At 37.7% G+C, this 27,574-nt stretch overlaps 1 protein-coding gene across 1 annotated transcript; it reads right to left on the reverse strand.

The window, feature by feature from the left end:
• Positions 1 to 17,991: 17,991 nt before the first annotated feature.
• Positions 17,992 to 18,495, reverse strand: LOC143563255 (MADS-box transcription factor PHERES 2-like). The gene has a single exon (XM_077050842.1). The coding sequence runs from the start codon at positions 18,493 to 18,495 to the stop codon at positions 17,992 to 17,994; it is 504 nt and encodes a 167-aa protein (XP_076906957.1).
• Between the last annotated feature and the right edge of the window lie 9,079 nt (positions 18,496 to 27,574).

The raw sequence follows: 27,574 nt of genomic DNA on the forward strand, positions 1-27,574 counted from the left end.
GTAATCAAACAGGGCACCTTGTTGCTGATTGCCCTCTGAAGCAGCGTTTCAGAGAGGTGAGGCCCTCGAAAACTGAGACCAAGGTTTTTAGTAATCGTTTACATGTTAAAAAAGAAAACCATTCAAATTTGAGATATAATACCGGTTTTCAAAGAAACACATCTCGTTTTCACACTACTAATAACCAAACCAACTGCTATAATTCTTTTAATTCTCTTAATGTTCGTCGGTTTGGTAGGCCTCACTATCAGTCTCCAAGGAGGTATCCTGTTAGGACTCGTGGAAATTTTTATAATGCTAACTTTGGTCAGCCAAGGTGTGTGAGTTCGGTTGAGAAGGTTAATCGACCCAAGACCAAGAGGTCTTGGGTCCCCAAATTTTAATCATCTCTTTTATTTGTGCAGGAACAGTTGAACAGGGCTTCCAATAATCTTTGGGTTGTGGATAGCGGCTGTTCCCGGCACGTGACTGGTAACAAAAATTTGTTACAAGATTTAAAACCTGTTCAAGGAGCGAGAGTCAGTTTTGCCGGTGAGAGTGGAGGCAAAATATCAGGAAAGGATACGGTAACTAACGGGAAGATGACGTTAGAAAATGTGAACTTTATTGAGCTAAACGGGATGATCAATCCCGAGTAACCATGTTTTTCTTCTGAGTAAAAAAAAAAAAAAAAAAAAAAAAAAAAAAAAAAAAAAAAAAAATCGTCACTAATCGCTTAAAATTATGTCGGTTATCTCAGTTGGAAGGACATGTCTTAGGATATGTTTTGGTCCTCATTTTCTACTTGTAGATTTTGAGGATAGCCATTAACCTGATGACTGAAAGTGACCGGGGCGATTTATGATGTGTTTTCTTTCTATCGCTGAAAATTAGTCGTTCATACTTAGTTAGAAGGACACATACTTGTATGTGGTCGGTCCAGTTGATCCATTGGATCTTCAGGATTGCCGTTTACCTGAAAAACTTTGACGTGATCGGGGCGAATTGAAGTCAAAATTTTTTTGGGAAATGAAATTACTTTTCAAGTCTATTACTTCGTTTTGAAGTAAATGTGCTATGTTTAACAGAAAATTGATCCAACCTTGGAAAATGATATATATACTGATTGTGTGTGCTTAACTAGTGAAGTTATTAGGCTTAAAAGGCTTTAGAACAGTCATTGTATGTCATGGTAATTTTAATGGTGCGTAAAAGTGTATGTGATACTAACTTAAATTTACTCGAATTTATGTGGAAACTCCTTAAGAGTTTTGTATGTCTTCATACATATCTTTTCGAAGGATAGGCAGAAAAGCGACTACCCAGTCATACACGAGCCCGTGAGTGTTCTGATTCCCGTGAAGAAAGCATTTCAAGACACTGCAGTGATCCAGATTCGGGACTTGCAGTGGTTTCATACTCCGAAGTCGATAAAAATGTTTATAAAAAAAAAAAAAAAAAAAAAAAAAAAAAAAAAAAAAAAAAAAAAAAAAAAACGTGTATATTTTTAAGTACTTTCGAGACATAGTAACAATCAAGACTTCTCAAGTCTGGAGTTAGAAGAAAACGGGAAGCAGACATCGTGTATCTACAAGATAATCAGACACTATGGGTCGAAGTCAATTCGGGGTGACTTGGGTATAGCCAAATACGCTTTGAGAATAGATAGAAGACATCATTATCTCTGAGATGTTGCCATCTTAAATTTTTGAGCTTAACTGAACCTTAATCCGTATCACAGAAACGATGAAAACCATTTAAGTTATTTACATGCTTACAACCTGTCTCTTTATGTCATAATACAGCTAAACACGGATCCAAGTGACAGTCACATAATTAGTATGATTCCTGTTAGGATCTTTTCTAAAAACGTAGTGGTCCCTGACTAGACTGAAATTTGATCCCTTATACTTTAAATGTTTTAAGTTTTTGTACTTAGATAGTTTTATGTTTTTCTAAACTGGTTACTTGGACTTGATCGTTTCATTTAAATTCTTAAAGGGAAGTTTTATAACTTAATTGAAAAATATTCAAGCCTAGTGGAAGCAATTCAACTACATGCAACCCTCCTGGTTGAGCATGGGAAAGTTATAGATGTCTTGAAGGTGTTCTTGGCATCTCAGGGGGAGATGAGGTGTAGAGGCGACAAGCTGAGGACGCAAAGAAGAAATGATCGAGACAATGATCCCAATGCACCGGAAGGTGCAGGTGGTGAGTTGCCAAGAACTACTATAGCTCTTGGGACTTCCACAGCTGAGGGGGAGTCTGCAGCTGGTGATGATGTGGTTGCTGTTGGTGATGATGTGGATGTGTTTGAAAATGTTGAGAGTGTTGATGATGTGATAGATCCACTGAAAGAGATAGACGATGTGCTGTTTGATTAAGATGTGCTGCCAAATGATATTATTGAAAGGAACTCGACGTGATTGATATGTGTTTGATCAAGATGTATTGAAGAGTCTGAAATGGTGGTATGTAGACTGCCAGACTGCTGAAGCTGTGCTGGAAGACGAAGACGAACAAGAAAGTGCTGAGGGTTTGTGATCCGATGCATCTTGTTAACTTATCGAAAGCTGATCTGAAAGTACTCAACGAGAAGAAGATCTTCTACATTCCTGCTTGGAAGGATCAAGCTAGGAAATATCAACGGGTAGTGTCGGTTTGTGTGAGAGAAGGGGCGCACGCGTGAAAGTGCAAGATTACAAGACTCAGAGATCAAGATATGAAGCTACTGCCAAGGGGGAGTCTGTTGGTACATGTTTGTCAGTAGTTCATAGTCTAGTATTTGTTATCGAGTCTGTAATATAGTTAATGGTTTGTTTATGGTTTGTTTTGTAAACTAGCGAAGTTATCAGCAAGTTCGCTATGGCGAACTTGCTGATCTAGCGAGGTTACTGACAACTTCGCCAGTGGCGAAGTTGTCGTGTTTAAATAGAACGTTTCAGCAGAGAACGTGAGTTAGGGTTTTGGTTTTACGTTTTGTTTCGTTTTGTTCTCTGTAACAGTGACCTACTGTCACGTGTTTGGTTATTCAATATAACGTGTTTACCTTATAGCTCGTGTTCATTGTTCGTGTATTCAATCTCTACAATATCTACACTCGTACCTATATACGCAGGGATTCCGCACCTGCGTTGTTAGAGATTTCCCGTGTACGATCCGCGTTCAGGAACCTACACAAACACATCCGAAGATAAGTCCTTCAAACAGAAGCAACCGACATAATTCTAAGCGGTAGTGACGTTTTTTTTTTAAGTAAAAACGAAAAATACGGTTACTCGGGATTGATCATCCCATTTAACTCAACAAGGTTTTGAAAGCGGGTTCTATCAAACGCTTTAGTAAAAAGATCAGCGAAATTATCCAATGAATCAACCTTTTCGAGCACTATTAATTTCTTCTCAGCACAATCCCGTATAAAATGATGACGAATGTCAATGTGTTTAGTTTTGCTATGTTTTACGGGATTGTTAGTTACTGAGATTGCAGCAGTGTTATCAATACAAATAGGAGTTTGAGTGAAATTCAGACCGTAATCGCGCAATTGCTGTTGTATCCAAAGAACCTGGGAGCAGCAGTTTGATGCTGCCATGTATTCTGCTTCACAGGTAGAAATGGCTACAGAGGTCTGCTTCTTGCACTGCCACAAAACCAATCTTCCTCCCATAAACTGACATCCACCGGTCGTCGACTTCCAGTTCTGATTGCAACCTCCATAGTCAGAATCTGTATAAGCGACCAAATCCAAGTCTCCTCCTTCGTGTACCACAATCCCATCTTAGGCTTGCCTTTGAGATACCGCAGTATTCTCTTCACTCCCTTCATGTGAGATTCCTTTGGGCTTGCCTGAAATCGAGCACAGAGACAAACTGCAAACATAATGTCAGGTCTAGATGCAGTTAAATACATTAAAGAACCTATGATTGCTCGATATTGAGTGGGGTCCACATCTGCGTCACTGTCTGAATCAGCGCCCATCTTGTGGTTGACGCAGACCGGAGTATCAAATGGAGTGCTGTCCTCCATCTTGAAGCGTTTGAGAACATCTTAGACATATTTAGTTTGATGGATGAACATCCCATCTTTCTTCTGATCGACCTGCAACCCTAGAAAGAAAGTTAATTCACCCATTGCGCTCATTTCAAACCTCTTTTTCATGACTCCCTCGAATTCCTGACACATAGCGACTTTTGATGCAGCAAATATGATGTCGTCCACTTAGACTTGAACTAGGAGAAAGTCTCCCCCCTTTTTCTTGACAAACAGCGTGCTGTCGATCTTTCCTCTTTCGAACCCATTCTCAAGTAAGTAATCAGACAAGGTTGCGTACCAGGCACGAGGGGCTGATGTAGTCCATATAGCGTTTTACTTAACTTGTACACGTGATCAGGAAAGTCTGGGTCAGGAAAACCTGGAGGCTGCTCAACGTACACAACCTCTTCGACTTTACCATTAAGAAATGCATTTTTCACATCTAACTGGAATACCTTCAACTCATTATGTGCAGCAAATGCCAAAAACAAACGAATCGCTTCCAGTCTTGCCACAGGAGCAAACACTTCATTGTAGTCGATCCCTTCTTGCTGATTAAATCCTTTTACGACCAGCCTGGCCTTGTTCCTGATGATTATCCCTTTCTCATCTCTCTTACATTTGAAAACCCATTTGGTGCCAATCGCATGCACATTCTTCGGTTTTGAAACCAATTTCCATACCTCCATCTTCTCGAACTGGGCTAACTCTTCTTGCGTGGCTTCGACCCACGAGCTGTCTTTTAGAGCCATTTGATATTTCTTTGGTTCAATCTGGCTGATGAAGCAGGTGTATAAGCACTCGTTAATGATACCTGTTTCTTTAATGCTTGCGTAAACACAGGTGTGCTCATTCAAGCTTTGTCTTGTTTGTACACCGTCAGATAGATCACCTATCACGTTCTCTAAAGGGTGATTTTCGTGAACTCTAGTAGTCGGAACCGAACTGACTTGCAGATTGTCTTCCAGGTTCGAAGAGAGTTCATCAATGGGCGATTGTTGTTGAGAGTGAAAAGGGTTGTAAAATTCTTCTTCAGTAGAGGCGGCAAGTGCATTAATGGCACTTGACGTGGAAGGTTGACTTTCATCGTGTCGTGGACGTTGCACAATGTTTTCCTCCTCGTCATACATGATCTGTGAAACAATTTTCTCATCAACTTCTGCAAAATCCAAGTAAGGCATATTAAAAGATTTGAACAGTTTATCATAGTCAAAAGCTTCAGCGGGTCCCGTGCTGGGCATTGGTGGTTTGTAACTCGTGATGTCGGTGTTACATACCACTTCAACCTTGCTGTTCGATAAATCAAAGACTCTTCTGTTGGGTGTCTCAACTACATATCCGACTAAAATACCTTCGTCGGCTTTCTCACCAAATTTAGAGTTTGTCTTTAATATCGTACATGGGGACCCGAATGGTTCGAGACCATTCAAGTTTGGCTTTCGAACATGCATAAGTTCATAACAAGTTTTATTTAGCCTTTTAACAGTTAAAACACGATTAAGGATATAACAGGCTGTGGCAACTGCTTCAGCCCAGAACACCACGGGAAGTTTAGCATCAGCCAGCATGGTTCTGGCTCCTTCAATTAGCGTCCTGTTCTTCCTCTCAGCCACCCCATTTTGTTGCGGAGTATACGGGGCGCTGTACTGGTGTTCTATCCCTTTCTGTAAGCAGAACAGCTCCATTTGGTAGTTTTTGAACTCTGTCCCATTATCACTCCTGATGTACTTAACCTTTCTCCCCATAATATTCTCAACCTTGGTAATCAAGTTAATTACCAACTGAACCGTGTCATCCTTTGTCTTCAGAAAATACACCCAAGAGTATCGCAAGTAATCATCAGTTACTACCAAGCAGTATGAAGTTCCACCAAGACTCTTTACATTCACGGGACCAAAGAGATCCATGTGAAGTAGGTCTAGTGTACTGACAATTGAGTTAACCATCTTGGAGTGATGAGGTTTCTTGTGTTGTTTTCCCTTCTTGCACGATAAGCATTGATCTTCAAAGTTGAAATTCTTTAAGGGAACACCAAGCACCAGCCCATTCTTGACAATGTAGTTCATTTTTCGAAGATGTATATGCCCCATTCTTCGATGCCATAACTCGGACTCAGATTCAGTTGCCTTTGACAGAAGACATGATTCTTCAGTTGTCATCTCAGTTGACCTCATATCCATGACGTATGTGTTCTTTTCTCTTGGAGCTTTCATCACCACCCATGCCTCTGTTATCTTGAAACCAGGATATAGAACAATTGCTTCATCTTTAGTAAAGTGCACTGTGTACTCTTTGTCACAAATCTGAGATACGCTCAAAAAATTATGCTTCAACTCTTCTACAAAATTCACCTTCACCAATTTCATTTTTCCATTTGTTACGGTTCCAATACCGGTGATTCTACCTCCGCTCTCTCCAGCGAAACTAACTCTTCCTCCTTGAACAGGTTTCCATTCATGTAACAAATTCTTGTTACCAGTCATGTGCCGGGAACAACCACTATCCACAACCCACCGATTGTTTACAGTCCTGTTCAACTGTTCCTGCACGATTAAAGCAAAGGATTAAAATCTGGGGACCCAAGACCTATTGGTCTTGGGTCGATTAAATCTGTTAAACGGCATCCCGTACTTTGGCTGTTCAAAGTCAGTTTGAGAATAATTTCTGTAAGTTCTATAAGGATACCTTCTTGAGAATTGACTATGAGGCCATCCAAACCTTAATGAATTAACTGAATTATAATTGTTGGTTCGGTTGTTTACTGGGAAAAACTGAGATCGATTTCTTTGAAATCTTGGATTAGTCCAATGTCTGAATTTTGGAGAGTTAGCATTCTTACCATTATAGTAATTACTATTAGTTTTATTCTCAGTTTTCGGAGGCCTCATACCTCTGAATCTCTGATTTAGAGGGCAATTAGCAATTAGGTGTCCGATTTGATTGCATCTGAAACAACTCATGTGTTCAACTTTCGTCTCAATAGTTGTTTCAGATGTTGAGGTTGCATTACTATTCGTTTGTCTAACATATGGTGGGACAAACGGGTTTAGGGGAGAATTCTTTTCAGTTGGCTTATATTCCTCCCCACGTTTTAGTAATACTACCTCTTCTTTTATCTCACTAGATTCGGATGTCTTGTCCGAATTTGATGAGACAGAACTAGGGACAGAAATCTTAACATTCGAAACAGGCTTACATGTTTCGCTTTTACTAACTTCGGGTTCTTTAATCGAAACTTTGACAGGAACTGTCTGACTAATTTCAACATCAACAGATTTCTGATTACTAGGATCATACGTATAGTTATGGTTATATGGTGGTGGAACTTCAGAATATCCAATTCCCCCCTTTTTAACTGGGGAACGTTGAACACTTACGATGTGATCAAGCATTGCTGAGGAATTTCTAAACTGTTCAATTTTTCTGTTTAGTTCCACCAATTTTACCTGGTAATCAGCTATCTGTTTATCCCTTTCAGCAATTAGTTTGGTTTTCTCTTCTAACACTTCATAACTAAGATCAATTACTTGTATTTTTTCAGCTAGACTGGCTTTAAGACTTCTGATATCCTTTTCACTAGCTTTTATTTTTACCGTGTAACTGTTTTCTCTAGTTTTAGTGTAATGGTGATCTTCTTTTAACGTTTTAAATTGAGCGTCCAAACTAACAAACTGATCAGTTATTGTTTTCAATTGTTCAGACAGATTTTCGCATTGCATACAAGGGAGTTCAGAACTTACCTCGGAAAGCTGATCGTTCACTTCTGCCATGTAAGCTTGATTTCCCCCCTTCTCCCTCTCGCTTCCTCTAGTTTCGATGTTAACTAAATTTGTCTGTTCGAAGACTTCCTCAACCTGTAGATTCCAGTTATACCCACTATTGTGTCTAGATACCATAGCCTTATTCTCACTATCTCCCCCATTCTGTTGTGCAGGCCTGGTCTGGCTGCGTTCGACTCTCTCATTTGTACATTCCTTGGCAAAGTGACCATTTTGTTGACAGTTATAGCATCGAACCTTTGACTTGTCAAACCCTGGTCTTTCACCAACGAACTTTCTACCCGTTTTCTTCATGAACCTTTTAACTCTTCTTACTATCATCGCCATCTGCCACTGCAGATCCATCTCTTCCAGATCATCAGCATCAAACTGATCATAGTCTTCATCCAAAGTTGCGGGATCGACTATTTTACCTTTGATGTAATTTTCATAAGATGTAATGAAAGATGCATAGAGGGCAAACTGTTGTTCAGCTGATTTAACACTCATGGGCATCTGTGAGTATTTGTTGGTTTGAGCATTTGATGAAAAGTTACCAGTTGCGGCTTGAGGTTTTGAAGAATTACTTCCTCCAGCTACAAAACATACATCACCATCCATGTTGAGAGTCACATGACCGTCATGAGTTGAGTTTGAGCTTGAGTCTCCCTTTGAGTAGTAAGCAGATGATTCTGATCTTGAACTTGAACTAACTTTTGCACCGTACATACCCGGATCCTGAACCTGATCAGTTGGTGTCTCTTTCCGAACCATGTTAAGTTCAAAAGTTCGTAATTTATTGACTGTTGTTTCCAAATCAAAATCGGCAAACTCTTTATCTTCTGTCATCAAAACCGTGTACATTTCCCATTTCGGTGGAAGAGCATCAAGGAGTTTCTCTACTATCTCCTCTTCTTTGTATACAATGGAGTAATTTCTGAGTTCGGTCATTAGGTGATAATATCTTGTGATGATATTATCAACTGATTCATTTTTCAAATATTTGAACACCGAGAATTGGGTTTTTAGTAGCTTAACTTTGGATGCACGTATTCCCACATTACCTTCATATCGATTTTCTAGCGCTTCCCATAGCTCTCTAGCGGTTTTGTATTTCCTGAAAGTGTGAAGAATCTCTTGTGGAAGAGCCATGGTGATCGCCACATAAGCTTTACTCTCTGCCTCATACATTTTTCTCTCCTCCTCATCCATCTAACTGTACTTCTTTATTTGATCACGACCCTCAAACAAGGCCGTTGGTGGAATGTATCCATCTTGTATGCACACCCACATCTTATCATCTTGATATTTAACATACTGTTCAAACTGATCTTTCCAAGCAACAAAATCGGTACCCTTAAGCATTTTCGGAGCCTTAGTAGCAGAACCTGCTTCCACCTCCATTTTCACCAGTTCCGTAATATTTATAGAAGTCATCTTTGAAAGAAATACGACTCGAAAACACAAAGAAACCCAAAAATAATATTATATTATTCTGAACAGTACCCAGTAGGCGAAGTTATGCTTAACTTCGCTTAAGCTTAACTTCGCTTATACTCAACTTCGCTACAACCTTAACTTCGCCTGATGTTAACTTCGCTTAATGACAACTTCGCTTAATTTAAGCGAACTTGTGAGACAGGCGAAGTTAAAGATAACTTCGCTTATACTTATATCTTCGCCTAAACCCTACAAACAGTGGCGGCAACTTCGCCTGATGAACACAAGGTTTTTGCAGGTTTGATTTTGACGTATTGCGAGGTATGCGAAGGTGTAATGGGTTATTCTTGATGGTGGGAGATGGGTAGGACACAAAAAACTCGATATTTCAACGTAAACTCATCCCGCGAATAGTCGAACGGAACGATTTCTACACTCGTGTGATAATCCCGAACCACACAATCACGAGCAAATGCTCTGATACCAATTGTAGCTTCCCAGCCGGATCTACACGGAAATATCTCGTATTACGTAGGTGCGGAATCCCTACGTAAGACGATACGAGTGTTAGACGCAATATACGTTAAACCCAAGTACAAAGACACGTTACAATACTCAATAGACACGTTGTATTGCAACTCCTTTAACACGTGATAGCCAAATCACAATTACACGTACTGAACCACCGTTCCAAAATAACCCGTACATCAAACATATATAGTTATCGACAACTTCGCCTAACAGGCTAGGCGAAGTTGTTGATAACTTCGCTTGTTCCACAAGTTCGCTTATAACAGGCGAACTTGTGAGACAAGTTATCTAAAACACATAAACAAATCCAACTAACACGATTACAGACACTAGATACTGAACTACTGACATCATGTACCAACAGGTACTGCTCCGATAGCCAAAGATCCATATTGCTTAGCGCCGACTGAAATGAAAAAGTTAAAGAAGCAACTCGACGAAGTACTGGAAAAGGGTTTCATTCGACCTAGTTCTTCGCCTTGGGGAGCGCCAATTCTATTCGTCAAAAAGAAAGATGGTTCCATGCGAATGTGCATTGATTATCGTGCGTTGAACAAAGTCACAATCAAAAACCGATATCCACTTCCTCGTATCGATGATCTTTTTGACCAACTTCATGGTGCTAGCTGTTTTTCAAAAATCGACCTTCGTTCCGGCTATCACCAACTTAAAGTCCAATCCGAAGACATTTCAAAGACTGCTTTCCGAACAAGGTATGGACATTATGAGTTCACGGTTATGCCGTTTGGACTTACTAATGCTCCGGCCGCATTCATGGACATGATGAACCGAATCTGTAAGCCCTACTTAGATAAATTTGTTATCGTCTTCATCGACGGCATACTTATTTATTCAAAGTCAAAAGCCGATCATGAAATTCATCTTCGAACGTTGCTCAAAATCCTAAGGACCGAGAAATTGTACGAAAAGTTCTCAAAGTGCGAGTTCTGGTTGCACGAAGTGCAATTTCTTGTTTACATCATAAATGTTAACGGTATTCAAGTGGACCCCGCTAAGATTGAAGCCATCTCTAAGTGGGAGGTCCCGAAGTCACCAACCGAGATCAGAAGTTTCTTGGGTTTGGCCGGCTACTACCGTAGGTTCATCGAAAACTTTTCTCGTATCGCCGTTCCCTTAACTTTGTTAACTCGTAAAAACATCAAGTATGAATGGGGAACAAAACAACAAGAGGCGTTCGATATACTTAAACAAAAGCTCACCCCGGCACCTATCTTGACTTTGCCAGAAGGTACTGAGGATTTTGTAGTCTTTAGTGACGCATCACACTCGGGTTTGGGATGCGTACTAATGCAACGCAAGAAAGTAATTCCTTATGCCTCTCGTCAACTCAAGGTGCACGAGAAGAACTATACAACCCACGATCTAGAGTTAGGCGCCATAATCTTTGCACTTAAGATATGGAGGCACTATCTCTATGGAGTAAGATTTATCGTGTATACCGATCACAAAAGTTTGAAACACATCTTTGATCAAAAAGAGCTCAACATGCGCCAACGGAGATGGATGGAGACTCTTAACGACTATGATTGTGAAATAGTGTATCATGAAGGCAAGGTGCCTTAAGTCGTAAAGAACACGAGAAGCCCAAAAGGGTCCGAGCTTTGCGCCTAGAACTCCAAATTGATCTATTTGAACAAATCAAATCCGCGCAAACTCAAGCAATCAACGAAAACCAAATCTCCGACGAAAAACGCAATGGCACCATTGACTCGTTAGTCAAAGGTGACGATGATATTCTAAGACTTGGAAATAGGATATGGGTACCAATCGTTGGAGGCTTGCGTGAGAAAATCTTGAGCGAAGCTCACAAATCGAAATACATGATGCATCCCGGAAGTGATAAGATGTACCATAATCTAAAAGCGAATTATTGGTGGAACGGAATGAAAAGGGATGTCGCTTCGCATGTTGCGAAATGTTTGACATGTTTGAAAGTCAAGGCTGAACACCAACGGCCTTCGGGATTGCTACAACAACCCGAACTTCCTGTGTGGAAGTGGGAGTTGATTACTATGGATTTCATTACCAAACTCCCAAAGACAACTCGACAACACAATGCTATATGGGTAATTGTGGATCGTTTGACAAAATCCGCGCACTTCATACCCATCAATGAGTCATACTCAATGGACAAACTAGCGCATATTTATGTGAACAACATTGTTGCTTTGCATGAAGTACCACTGTCTATAATATCTGATCGAGACAGTCTTTTTGCGTCTCATTTCTAGAAAAGCTTCCAACAAGCTCTTGGTACAAAGTTGAATCTTAGCACTGCCTATCATCCACAAACGGATGGGCAGAGCGAAAGGACGATTCAAACGTTGGAATATATGCTCCGAGCTTATGTGATCGATCTAGGTGGAAGTTGGGATGACCACTTACCCCTAATGGAATTTTCATATAATAATAGTTATCACGCAAGTATTCAAGCTGCACCATTCGAGGCGTTATATGGTCGAAAGTGTAGAATGCCTGTGTGCTGGTCTAAAACTGGAGATAATCAATTGTCTGGACCTGAGATAGTCCAAGAAACCACCGACAAAGTCCTTCAAATTCGAGAGCGACTTAAAACGGCGCGTGATCGCCAAAAGAGCTACGCCAATGTTCGACGTAAGCCATTAGAATTCAATGTCGGTGACAAGGTTCTGTTGAAAGTCTCGCCTTGGAAAGGCGTAGTTCGCTTCGGTAAGAAAGGAAAATTAAGTCCTCGATTCGTCGGACCTTTTAAGGTACTCGAACGAATCGGCACTGTTGCATACAGTTTGCGAATGCCCGAGGAAATGCAAGGGATATATGATGTATTCCATGTTTCGAATCTGCGTAAGTGTTTGACTGATGAATCTTTGGCTATGCCATTGAAAGACGTAGAAATAAACGAAAATTTAAAATTCGTAGAACGTCCAATTAAAATTGAAAATTCGAAAACAAAGAAATTGAAAAGAAAAACATTGAAAATAGTGAAAGTAAAATGGGACTCGTGTAGAGGGCCTGAATATACTTAGGAACTCGAATCGGAAATGAAAAGAAAATACCCACACTTGTTCGAGTAAAGCAATCTCGAGGACGAGATTTGTTTCAAGGTGGGGAGGATGTAACAACGTAAAAATTTCGAGTTCAAAGTATCAACTTTCCAAAGTCTAAGGACTGAAATTGTCAAAATCCAAACTGGAGGGTAAAAAAGAAATCTGATTTCCTGACACATCGCGCTACGCAATAAGTCAGAAGAGAACCCCATCGCGTATCGCGATGGGGCTTCTGACAATTTGTGACACGTGTGCCACGTGGCACACGGTGGCACCGGTTGTCGCCACGTGGCAACACGTCCGCCACGTGTCGCCACGTGGAGCGGTGCCTGCCACGTGTCGACACGTGGCAGACCTACCCGCCGCGTCATCTGACCTATATCACGGTACGCGATAGGTCAGCCCAGGGACCCATCGCGTACCGCGATGGGGACCAAATTTTCGTCTATAAATAACAGGCATGGGATGTTCATTTCTCACATCCAAAAATCAACTCTAACCTCTCTCTACTATCTCTTTAGCCTTACCTCGATAAGCGTGCCCCGATCCCTCGTATGTGTATAATGTTTCCTCGAAGTGTGTGCCACCCTCCACCCACATACAACCAAAATGGTATTTGTTCTCGAAGTTCGTGCCAACAAATATTGAAGATTTGGCGTGCCTCGAATTGCGTGTCGAGCAAAGTAAGCGGCGTTGGAGTGCTGCCCAAGTCCCTAGAGTTTCTTTACGCCACTTAAGGTTAGGCGTAATATCGAATTCATTACGATCTAATATTATATTCAAGGCTTAAGCTTTAAGTCGAGGATATACTCGATACCTCGATAAAAGAGAAAAGAAAACATAACAAAGAAACGAATGAAAGTATGATTATTGAATAATTGTTAAATACGTATATATGTGTGTAAGTATATATGTATATATTCTTTGTTATGAAATTATTATTTATTGAATAAGAGTATTCTTAAATAATAAAAGAAAATAATTACGTTTCTTGGAGAAGAAGAAACGTCGGGTTTTGAATATAAACTAAAAGTTTATAACTTACTTTTAAACTAAAGGTTTTCAAGTAAATAAAGAATTGAACTAGAAGTTCAATCGAGGATTGATATAAGACTAAAGGTCTTAAGCCGGATCGTGTATCCGATTAACAAGTATTTATACTCGTACTATAGGTGCGAGATAAAGAAAGGGAAAGACCCTTGGACGGTGAGTAAAGCCGATCCTAAAGAGACGAGGTGAATACGCCCCCAAACTTTTACTTATTTAAAATGAGTCAACTTGCTTTATGAAATTGTTTACAAGGAACTTGGTGTTCCTAAAACCTTTATGAATAAGGGTATAAACCTAGCCCTCAGGCTGTGGTATACGTATGTCTGGATCCTTACATAGGTGGTACTATGTGATGTATGTGCATGATCGCACCACCCTTGGTCGTAGGATGCTCTCCTGCAGGGAGTACGACCGTTGTGTATATTTACGGGTACTTAACTAAGTTGGACGCTGCGGTGTTTGCTGAGGTGACCTAGCGTAGAGGCTCGTATTTATAATGTGTTATTTGACTTGGTTATTCCTAAGCCACGTTGGGCCGAGGCAGGCGTAGCCTCGAAGGGTAATTAAGTAAAAGAAATATTTTTGAGTCAGCGTGTTCACCAGCATTCGATGCTGACGTATTTTCTTACATTTTGCAGGTGAACAAGTTTAGCACTTGGAGTAACGAAGTGCCTAGATATATCCGATGGCTCGGATTTCTTTTTGTAAACTTAAACATATGATGGTTTGTAAATTATAAACACATAAATATTTTGTTAACTTAAACGGGTGTTTGAATCCCAACTTTTGATATATGTAAATATTACATTTTCGATCCTTAAAGTTTATAAGTCTTCCGCAAACTAAAAGCAACTCTGATTTATTAACAATTACGATACCAACTTATGGGTCATACTCCTAGGCCTTAGATGGGGGTGTGACAATCTGTTTATACATTCTGTTTAAACATATTATACGTTCTGTTTAAACGTTCAGAACATAATCAATTAAACTTTAAAAGTTGAGTACAAAAAGTTTATACGTTTTTAAATAATGTTGTTTATAAGTTCAGTACAAATATTATGTTTAAACGTTCTGAAACAAAACGGAATACCTTTAAACGTTCTGACCAAAAAAGAACATCTTTAAACATTCTAATACATTCAAAGAAGATCTGGGTGTTCAAAAAAGTATTGAAGTTCTGATAAAGTTTAGAAGTTCTAAGAAGTTCTGGGTGTTCAAACTGGTAAAGTTTAGAAGTTCTATGAAGTTTTGGATGTTCAAATCTGATAAAGTTTAGAAGTTCTAAGAAGTTCTGGGTGTTCAAAACTTCTAAAACTAACAAAAAAAACTAAACACCTGTAAACATGAAATTGAACATTGAAATCACTTCATATAATCTCATAATCATCAAACAATCGTCAATCGACTATTAATTTGATCATTGATTCGATCATATGAACAACAAATGGAACGTCTGCAACTGGGTTTACTCAAAACTCAAAATTGATTAATTGAAACTTCAAATTGATGATTAATTGGACCAATTTCAAAGTTTAATTGGTCAATTAGTTCAACAATTTCAATTTTAATTGGTCAATTTTATCAACTGACCTGTGAAAAAGGCGTGACGAGGAAGATGGTGTTCACGACGGTACCGTCGACGGTCGCAGCGGTAGATGCAATCATTGGACGGTGACAGTGAAGGCGTACGGAATTGATGGAGCAGTGGAGCAGAGGATCAGAACGGTCGCGTGTTTTTTGAAAATCGATAGTGAAGAAACTCGCGTAGCTATTGTATGATAAGGGATTATTGTATTTGATCCTTTATCTATATATATATATATATATATATATATATATATATATTAACAACCTATATACCAATTAACCAACTGTAATTTGTTGAATTGTGGAATATATGCACGTATATAAGGTGTAAAAATATTTGTATCCAAGGGGAATTCAAGAATTATACGTTTATTTGCTTGGGTTATTCGTTTGTATAGCAAGCCTATATGATCTATACCAGATCTACAGGCTTGTTTAAGAGATGGAATGACTGATGTGACGATATGTGGGTCCACATATGTCACACCCCGGTTTAGGGCCTAGGCGTGTGACCACAAATTGGTACCTGTTTTGTAAATATATCAGAGTTTATGGGTTAATTTTAGCGGAAGACTTTAAGTTGAATATAATATTAATTTGCATTGAAAATTTACTTGGGAATTAAACACCCAAGTATAGTTTACAAAATATATGTTTCATAATACAAGGATTTGTTCATAAAAAACGGAGTCATCTTGTACGCGCTTCTATCTTTATAAGACTCCAATCCTTGCTAATGCTACTAATGCTTAATTACCTGCAACGGGTTGGACGAATACGTCAGCTATATGCTGGTGAACACGTATGACTCAATGAAACATTTGAATGACATTACAATACAAATATAGTTTTCTCTACAAGCTCAGCAGAAGCATTTCTACTTCTGGTCTATGTACCACTGCCCTACACACACAATTGTTCCCGAGCCACGTAGCCCTTACTAGGAGACTAGTTATGACCATTAGCCCGCGGCCACGTAACCTTTGAATGATTAGGCTGAACGGTTATGTTTGGATCCAGACACATGTGTATTTGGTCTGAGTTGTTTTTATTTTCTACTTTGTATTATAACGTTTTAGAGATCATACAACCTCATGTAAACATTGATTGACTCGTTAAGACAAACACCCGTTCGTCTCATTGAGTATAAATATTTTTGACTGATCAAAAAGGTTAACGTATTCACTTGTACCGTCGGTGTTGGAAAACCTTGACTGATTGATTGATTGTGAATGATACTTAACATATACATAAATAGGTTCGTATGAATGTTTTGAATGATGTTAAGCTATGATTGTAAGCTTAACCTTGAAATCGTTTATCTTTGATTGTGAATGAAAACACTTGTTTTATGTGACGTTTGATATAGCATGCTTTGGCCTAATAGGTTCTATCACGTTGGTAAGTTTCTCCAGGTAAGTAAACGGGTCCCTCCGTTGATTGAGATTTATACGAATTACTTTTCCTTAGGCAAGAAACTTATTACTAGTGATATCCCCCTTCCAGTTACTACATGCCCGTCAAAATATATCTTTCGTTTTAATATTACTTCATCATGAAGTAACGTTTATGAAAACATGATTGTGAATGATTTGTAAAATACGATCAAGGTTAAAGGCCATAGCCTCGATTGATAGTCTAAGCAATAATAACTTAAACGTAACTCCTACCTCGGATTGGATGCTTAGATTGATAATAAGAAAAATGCAGGATCTTGATCTATTTGCTTAAGTGATTGTTACTTGATTATAACTTCGTTTCTTGCACGAAATACGAGAAAACAGCACGTCGGCTTGTTACGGCAATGGGTCACGCTTTCCAATACTATATGTGTGTAAAGAGAGGTGTAGTTGGGATGAATGGGGTTCATGCCCGTCACCCCCCTTTTATAGCCATTTTTGAACCCCATCGCGGTACACGATGGGTTCCTTGGGACCCGTCGCGTACCGCGGCGCCGCCTTATGCGGTGGTGACACATGGCCTGTCACATTGCGCCACGTGTTGACACGGTGTTCGACACGTGTCGGGTTACTCACCAAGCCCATCGCGCTACGCGATGGGTTGACTGTTACCCCGTCGTGTACCGCGATGGGAGCAAATTTTCAGAATTTGCACTTTTGGTCCCTGTACTTTCTAGGTTAGTATTTTTAAGCCTAACTTAAAGAGAGTAAAGGACGCGATGTTACAACATATGTTTAGCAGTACCAGGTTTATCAACATATTTTCGTAAAACACGTAATATTTAGATTCTTACTAAATGAATTCCAATTAAAATAATTAACAAATTATTCTTCATAGTCATAGCTTTCTGCATTTACAAAAGCCATATCAAGAAAAGTTGACTTATGTCAAATTTGTCGATTAGTCTGAAAAAATGTCATGAAAAAGATGGAAAAAGTTATTGAAAGCAGTCATTTTCTAGATGCAGCTTGCAATTTATATGGGATATTTTTAGAAAAATAAACATGAAAAATAAATCCAACCAAAGGCCATTCTTTTATTCAGGTAAAACTGGAACATAGCGACTCAATCGCATACATATCACATTCTCTCAAAACAAGTTCTTAAACCCCATTTGGTTTGCTGCTGGTTGATGTGCTGCTACTTGCCTCCTTTTCCTTAATCAAAGCATTCATCACTTTCTGCTCTCTAACAAGCATATCACGCATTGCACTCAATGTCTCTTTACATGTGATCTCGCTAATTGCATTCACATCATACAGATTCTTCATCATAAGATTCCTCATATACTTCTCCTTCTGTATCTCGAACTCCTTCTTCATTTCGGCTACCCTTTTCTCTAAAAAGACAGCGTAGTTCTGCATAGCGTTTACACGCTGCCTTTTCGATTCATAATACTTTTCAATCAAACGGTGTGCTTCAGCAGTCGATGGCCAAACAGTAGGAGGGCCACCTTCTTTGTCATACATGACAAAGCATGCATCGACATCACCAAACTTTGTCAACTCAGACATCTTCTTGATCAGGCATTTCTTCCCCTTCCTCAGGGTTTCATTCCTGGCCTCTTCATCTTCAATGAATTGGTGCTTATTCGTTGAACGAGGCATGGTGTTTGGTGACTAAAACAAATGCATATACACATCTATATATACACATGAAATGCACATATGATATCTTGGTAAAAAGATATCAAATTATTATGGTCAACAATATATATTTCGCATTTATGTTAAAAGTTTTCTCGATATTAAGTTAATTAATATTATATAAAACTATAAACGATCTAACATCGCATTTAAGTAAAACTTATCCGAATAAAGTTAATATTATATAAAACTATCAAAAAATTAATTTCGCATTTAAGTTGGAAGCTTTTCTAATTTAAGTAAATAATTTATAAAACTAGTTAAAAACGTGTTTTAAATTTGTAGAGAATGTCTTTTTACTAACCTTGTTTTGATCTATATCAAATCACACGCCAAAGTTTTATGGTGGAGTAAAGCGTTGGCAATTTTAGTGTTATTAGATTAACTTTTTGATCGAGGAAAAAACGTTAGAAATTAAATGAGTTAGGTGACACAGGAATGTGGGCTCAATTTAATTATAAATGTTATTTTGGGCTTTATAATAACACTGGTTTATTATTTTAGCATTTGGGCTTAAGTGTTATGTTAGTTGGGCTTAACCGGAGGCCTTATTGTTTTAACAAAAAATAAAAGGATTGATACAAGTATTACATCTTTCCTTTGAAAAACATTCACAAATAACAATCAGAATTCAATTCCATGAACAGAAATCTCGGTCTAATCGATAGATCATTGTGTAACCAACAAATAGGTTTATCTGATAGTAATTCACGATTCAGAAATCAATCCAGATTTGATGCAATTGTTTACAATTACATACAATATTAGGAGGTTTGTTTTAAGTCAGAAGGTTAATTATTTTTGTTGTTGGCCAAGGGATTATCATTAGGATCATGAAAGTAGTGTGTTATACATGTATGGCCATGTATGAACAATTTTACACATATAAATACACAGATGAACATATACACATGATTTACTAGCCTAAAACCTAAATATATACTTTTCAATGCATATAATAATATATATCAATGAATCTATACAGTAATGTAAATACATAAGCGATATCCGTCGTGTATCATATTAGTTTAAGTCGTTAATAACAGGAACAGGTCTAAACGCTAGTAAATGTACACATGTGACTCTTAGTAGCTTATCTTATAGATACAGGAGTTGTTTGTTTCTAATATAGCTATATACGTATAGCACACCCAAGAAAATAATAATCGAGTATGTAGAAAACCACGATGACTAATGAGAAAGATTATTATCAATAAGATAAATGTACGATTATCAACTAATATTCAATTTTGACATTACATTACATTACTTTATTTAGATGCTTCAAACCAGAGTTCTCGCTTTGAAAACACACTTCTAAACATATGCTTTCTTTGAGATAGAGACATTTGCGTCAACCTGTTTTGATGTTCGACTTAAAGGAGCTGCACCAAAAGGTGTTTTGAAGCTCATGAATTTTAAAGGTAGACAAATTATTGTGTGAAAGACCATTTGCAGGTATGTAATAAAGTGTTTCTTTCTTTCATCCTCTTAATCTTGAATTGTATTTTTTCTTGCATTTGTTCCTCCTTTTCAACTGACTATAGTATACTTGCTTCATCGTTTCTTCAAACTTAGCATTCGTTCCTTGAGTACTTAACTTGAACCATGTTGCTATTTTCTTTCTCAACTCGCTTCTTCTCATCAACTCGTTCTTGACTAATACTTTCGCGGACTCCAAACAAATCATTCGGAATCGTTCCAAACCGAATATCCTTCACTTTCATAATCGGTTTCACATCATAACTTTCACTCTTTTCAACTTCAAAGCTATTATGTTTACAACATACAAGAAGCTGGATGTTGTATGTCATATTCAGATTTCTCTGAACCTTCATCAACAATCTCTCTTTATGATCATATAGCCTCAATATCCCATTGGCTATTTCAATCTTACATCCTTCTTCATCCAACTTTCCCAAACTAAGAAGATTGGTCTTCAACTTAGGGATATAGAAAACATCACAAAGCGTTTTCTTTTCACCTGTCTTACTTACCACAGTCACATTACCTTTACCTTTGATTTCGATCTCGGATCCATCACCAAACTTCACTTGACCCGAAACTTGTTCATCCAAGGTACTAAAGAACTCTTTCTTTCCTGACATATGATGACTTGCGCCATTGTTTAAGTACCACGTTCCTTCATTCTTTTCATCTTTTTCAAACACACCAGGGATAACCCTTTCTTCATTCAGACTTACTTGTTTCTTTCTTCATATACCTTCAAACGTCTAACCACATCTTCAAACGCCATTGTTTCGATGTTTGCGAGTAGCTCCATCGAACAAACAACAGGTAAATATTTATCCGGCATAGAGTTCAAGAACTTTCTTACCAAAACCTCTTCTTCAAGTACCGCTCCCAAGCTCTTGTACTTTGACTGTACTCCACCCAACTTCGCAGCATAATCATCAATACTTTCTGTCTCTCCCATCTTCAGTGCATCTAACTCGGTTCTTAGCATTTGAACATGAGCCTTTTGAGTTCTTTCTGCACCAAGATAACGAACTCTTAACGCTTCACAAACATCTTTCGGTTTCGAATACTTGGCCATCTGAAGCATCACATCTTCAGGTAGGGTTTGAAAGATAACACCCAAAGCCATAAACTTCTTTCTTTAATTCCCGCACCCTTTTCTTTATCAATCACATCGTTCAAACCGTTCGCACCCAAAATAATTGTCACCATAACCGACCATGACGCGTAGTTGGTCGAAGTTAACTTTGGTGCTTGCAAAACAAAACTACCTATTGATTCTTTCGTTGTTCCTGAACTTCCTGCTTCTTTATCTCCAGCCATGACTCCTTATATTTTTAAATCGTAACTCTTAAGTGGCGGATTCAAAAAGTGACAAGATTTTATCACTCCACAATTCCGGTCCCCAAGAAACCTTAATATGCCTTCCTATCTATTCTGTGTGTTTCCTTATGACCAACACGAAAGGAACCCTGGCAGTAAACATCTATATATAATATATAATCTATGGGTGGAAGTAACTTTTCTCCCAAGAAATAAAATAAACAAATAACTGAAGTTGTGGTGATGCTATTTCCTTTCCAATTCGAGAAGCAAAAATAAGAATTAATTTCTCTTCAAACAAGGTGCCAAACAACTACCAAATAACACTTTCAAGATCGACCAGGAAAAGAAACAGGACGACACCGCAATTCAAATCAACTGTGTGTTCAACGAGCCAAAGTTCTGATACCAATTGTTGGCCCAGACGGATCAAACAATCGAATCAAACGAACTTATCAAACAAACAAACACGCGATATTGGGGTGACAACCCTCGACTCTTTTCATATAATTAATCAAATGAACTTAACAAACGAACTTAACGAACTTATCAAACGTACATGGAGATGAGACTCCTTGACTCTCTCTTAACTCTCTCTCAACTCTTTTTTTAAAATTAATAATCTAGACCCTATATATAGACCTACTTAACTTGATCTTCAAGACATACCTTTCATAAACCTACTACAATTCAAGTAACTATATTATAACTTAATAAAATAAACCTTTAACTTTACTAATAATTCAAGATTAATCCTTCAAAACACACCCAAGAAACATGATTATCAATAAGATAAATGTACAATTATCAACTAATATTCAGTTTAGCATTACATTACTTTATTTAGATGCTTCAAACCAGAGTAGTCGCTTTGAAAACACACTTCTAAACATATGCTTTATTTGAGGTAGACTGATAGAGAGACATTTGTGTCAACATGTTTTGATGTTTAAGCACACCAAAAGGTATTTTGAAGCTCATGAATGTTAAAGCCTTTACAAATTATCATGTGAAAGGCTATTTGCCGGTATGTAATAAAGTTATTTGTAACATTCATCATTGACTGAAGATAGTTGGTTTGACCACCAAAGTCAAAGTAATGACCCATTTCAGATTGATATTTTTTGTTTTGTTTCAGAAATATAAAATAACCAGGTAAAAGCCACAGTTATCTAACCGTTTCGAGGTAAATTTTACATCTATTGATTCGTATCCTTCTTTCGATCAAAATCCCTAAAGCATTTGTTTGAAATTAGGAAAAAACTTAATGGAGTCAAGGTTTTTCAATTTTTTTTTAACAGAGGTCCAATGAAAACAATTAGTGTGAAAGGCGGGTCCGGTGACAACTATTTTCTAAGGTGTGGTTATTATCAGCCAACTACAAAAAGGTGGGATTACTAAATCAAATTTGCTTGTTTAAATAAGAAAATTCTTGGTTTAATAATATCGTTAATGTAGGAACATAACAGAAGAAATCAACTTATGTTGATGAGATTGGAGCAATGGATATTAAAAACAAGTTTGTTTCAACTCTCTAAATGATCAACAACTTTTTGTTTTCATGGGCCAACAGTTCATAACATCCCATCAATATGTTAAATTATGTATATAGTTGTATACTAGATGGAATGATTGATATGACGATGTGTTAAGTACGAATTGATAACGGAAACACAAACGAGCACACAATATATAGGGTAAACTCACGTATTATTATAATCAAGAAACTAACACAAAACTTGAATACAATAATCCCTCTCACTTATCCAATAACCCTAACATGGTCATGTATTTATAGGGAGACCCTAACTTGGTCAACAAGTAATTACCAAATAAAAGCCCAGTTTTAAACCCATTACAACATTAATGAATTCCATAGGCCCAATAAGTCCAACCCGATCACCTACACGTGACAGGCCTAATAAGATGGAAATTACCCGCAATGTGTGGGACTGTGGGTGTACGTTTGGTACAACCCCAAAGTGTTTCTTTAGAAGTACTAGATTTATCAATGTAACATCCCAAAATTCCAATCCAAAAATGACATGTTAGTAAAACTAAAGGGGTTTAAAAATAAAAATCCTGATTTATTGACCCATCGCGGTACGCGATGGGCATAGCCAAGGAGACATCGCGATACGCGATGAAGACATCACAGAAATCCAAAAAAAACGGTGTCGTGATACGCTACGACTCAAGACATCAATGACTAGGATAATGGAAAGGTGACACGTGTCAACACGTGGCAGAAGGTGTCTAAGAAAATGACATGTGTCTGCCACGTGTCAACACGTGGCATAAGGTGTCTAAGACAATGACATGTGTCCGCCACGTGTCAACACGTGGCAGAAGGTGTCTCAGAAGATGACACGTGGCGACACGTTCAGCTATAAATAGAACGTTTCATGGCTCATTTCATACACACAACTCCACTATCTCTAGAAATATTTTCTCTCTCTAGAATACTTTCTCTCTACCTCGATTTCTATGCCACCGACCCGACAACTATAACCTCGTAATCCGCACCATATACCGACGACACCTCGAAGTTCGCACCAACAATCCCGACAACCGGCGCACCTCGTTTTGCGTGCTGACCTCGAAACACGTGACGACCTCGTAAACCGTGTCAACTCGAGAAGACCCGACATTCCACCTCGAAGTACGTGCACGACCCGGCGACTCCCGAACGTTGTCTCGATTTGCGTGCTGAGGAGTTGTTGATCAAGATTCTCAAAGTACGTGCAAGCGTCGAAGTGCTGTCCGAGAATCTATAAAATAATAACCTAAGCAAGTATGAATTCTGCCCAAATAAAATATTATTATTTCAAAGGCTTAGACCCTAGTCGGGGGTATAGCCTAGACCTTGATCAAAGAATTATAAAATACAATGAATAAATTAAAATAATGTTTCTTTGAGAAAGATGGAATTTTTAAAATAAGAATATAGTTAGTACAATATTTCTTCATTAAGAAACGTAAGATATTAACAAAGAATAGAAATAATTTACGTTTCTTCTTGAAGAAGAAACATAACATATACATTTCTTCTTGAAGAAGAAACATAACACATAGTTAGCAAATTTAAAGAAAGAAATTCATATCATAATATTTCATTCAATTCAAACAAAAGATCAATCAAGGTTTAAGTTATCAAAACCAGACTAAAGGTCTGTAGCCGGATTAAGAGACGATCCGAGTATTTATATAAACCTATTTTATTATAGGTCAATCATTCATTCATTCACAAAAAGTTTTCAAACGAGATCACCACATCATTCAGAACAGACAGTCACAGGTGAATACGTTAAACCTTTATCAGTCAAGATAAACGGGATGTTTATCTTAAACAAAGACAGTCAAATAAAGATTTATGGGATTACGTGATCCCTATTAAAATACAAGATAGAAAATAAAAACAACTCAGACCAATTACACATGTGTCTGGATCCAAACATAATCAATCTAGTCTATCAGTCAAGGCTACGTGGCCGCAGACTAGAGGTCATAATAAAAGTTCTCCAAAGGGTATCAACTCCCGGAGAACCGTAATTGTGTGTGTATGGAAGTGGCACAATCCCAGAAATAATAGACGTTTCTGCTGAGATTGTTTCATGAAAACTATTTTGTCAGTCAAGGAAAGATTTATAAAATGTTTTTAGAGTCAACGATTCACCAGCATATCGCTGACGTATTTTCCCCCCAAAATATTACAGGAAATAAAGTTAGCACATGTAGCATGGAATTATAGCCAACTCATGAAGATAGATGCTCGCAAGGTAGAGATGGTTCAATATTTTAAATTATTAAAATATTGCAAACAATATTCAAACAAGTTTTATAAATAAAACAAAGGTTTGAAAAATCAAACTCTTGAATATTTATTATTCGAGAAGCTTTATATTAAATCAAAAATTTTATTATATTTTAATATTTCAAAACATAAATATTTTATTATAAACTAAAGACTTCCGCTAAAACTCTGATATATTTTCAAAACATGTACCAACTATTGGTCACACGCCTAGGCCATAAGTGAGGGTGTGACAATCAACATAGTTTCGAATCGTATAACACATATTATTTAAATTCCAATTTCAAAGTTAATACGGTATCCGAAATGGTATTAATTATCCAAACATTAAAAAAATTAAAAAAAACAAACAAATTAATTTCAACTAAAATCATTAACAACCTTGTTCTGTCATAGCTTTGTGCATTCACAGATAGCCAAATCAACAAAAGTTGACTGACGTCAATTACTTTATGAAAAAAATCCATGTAAAAAGATGGATTTTTTTTTTGAAATGGTGACTATTTTGTTTATGTTCTATGTTGTGAGAGCTTCACAACAAACCAAACCACGTCCAAAACGGAGTTAAGTTGAATGAGAAATCGATGCTCGAAGTTAGGTGTTTAGATTGCTAAGGCTGTCAAACTCAGTAGAAGTGGGAACTTGTCCCACATTGGTGAAGAGATAACCATGAATGGTTTATAAGAAAACGCCTTGAGAAAGATGGTTCGAATTTAGTTCTGTATTTTCTTCTCCAACCAACTTAAAAGCACATCTATAATAAACAGGTTTGTGTTCTTGAGTGTTGTTTTATTATTTTTGTTTTGAAAATTTGTGTTCTTGAGAGTTGTTTTATTTGTGTTTCGAAAATGATTAGATATGCTCTGTTGTTATAGCCATTGCCACAGATTCGCAGCCGCTAGTGCATAACAACCAATAAAGTGTTTTTTTTTAAAGATGGTAAAATTTATCTTGCTATATGCCAGTATATTTGATACATACGTCTCTATTGATACGTACGTATCTATACCGGATGAAATGACTAATGTATAGATGTTGTAAGACACCCTTTTGGGGGTTCTCCTTTAGCAGGTGCCAAATTCATCTACATATATTTGTGTCGTATAACACACTTTATCATACGTGTTGTATATTACAAAATCGTAATTATGACCCAATTTAATTATTTTTTGTTGGGTGAATTCCCTTTTTATAATTTTTTTTACAATTCTATAAGGGAGAGACAATATATATTAACAACCTATATAACAAAACTGTTAATTTGTTGATTTGAGGAATATACCTCGTATACAAGGGGTAAAACATATTCGTATCCTAGGGGCATTCAAGAATAATACGTGCGTTTACCTGGGTTATTCGTTTGTATAGCAAGGCTATATGATCTAAACCATCTACATGCTTGTATACGAGACGAAATGACTGATGTGACGATATGTGGGTGTACATTTGGTAAAATCCCAAACTGTTTGTTTAGCGGTACCAGATTTATCAACATATTTTCGTATAACACATATTATTTAGATAATTATTAATTTTAAAGTTAACGCAGTATCCGAAATGGTATCAATGATTCATACTTAAAAAATAAAAATAAACACCAACCAGATTAATTCCAATTAAATCATTAACAATATTGTTCTTCATACTCATAGCTTTCTGCATTTACAGAAAGCCAAATCAAGAAAAGTTGACTGATGTCAAATTATCGATTAGTCTGAGAAAAATCATGAAAGAGATGGAAAAGATTGAAAACAGTCATTTTCTAGATGCAGCTTGCAATTTTGATGGGATATTCTTAGAAAAAAAAACATGAAAAATAAATCCAACCAAAAGACCATTTTATTCAGGTAAATCTGGAACATAGCGATTCAATCGCATACATATCACATTTTCTTAATAAAAAAGGTTCTTAAACCCCATCTGGTTTGCTGCTGCCTACTGTGCTGCTACCGTCTTTCTTTTCCTCAATCAAAGCATCAATCACTTTCACATCTCTAGCAATCATAGCACAAAGTGCACCCAACTGCTCTTTACATGTGATCTCGTTGAGTGCGTTCACATCACGCAAACACTTCATCATAAGAATCCTCGTCTTCTTCTCCTTCTGCATCTCCAACTCCTTCTTCGCTTCGGCTATCCGTTTCACCAAAAAGGCAGAGTGGTCTTGCATAGCGTTTGCACTCTGCCTTTTCGATTCATCATACCAGTTCAATCAAACGGTGTGCTTCAGCAGTCGATGGCCAAACAGTAAGAGGACCACCTTCTTTGTCATACATGACAAAGCATGCATCGGCATCACCAAACTTCGTCAACTCAGACATCTTCTTCATCAGGCTTTCCTTCCCCTTCCTCAAGGTTGCATTCCTGGCCTCTTCATCTTCAATGAATTGGTGCTTAATCGTTGAACGAGGCATGGTGTTTGGT

This window comes from Bidens hawaiensis, unplaced genomic scaffold, assembly GCF_021521415.1.
Source record: "Bidens hawaiensis isolate Kalapana, Puna unplaced genomic scaffold, B.hawaiensis_p1.1 tig00021345_1, whole genome shotgun sequence".
Lineage (NCBI taxonomy): Eukaryota > Viridiplantae > Streptophyta > Magnoliopsida > Asterales > Asteraceae > Bidens > Bidens hawaiensis.

Excerpts from the sequence above, each read along its gene's own strand:
- LOC143563255 (XM_077050842.1), bottom strand. The coding sequence starts at position 18,495 with ATGCCTCGTTCAACGAATAAGCACCAATTCATTGAAGATGAAGAGGCC.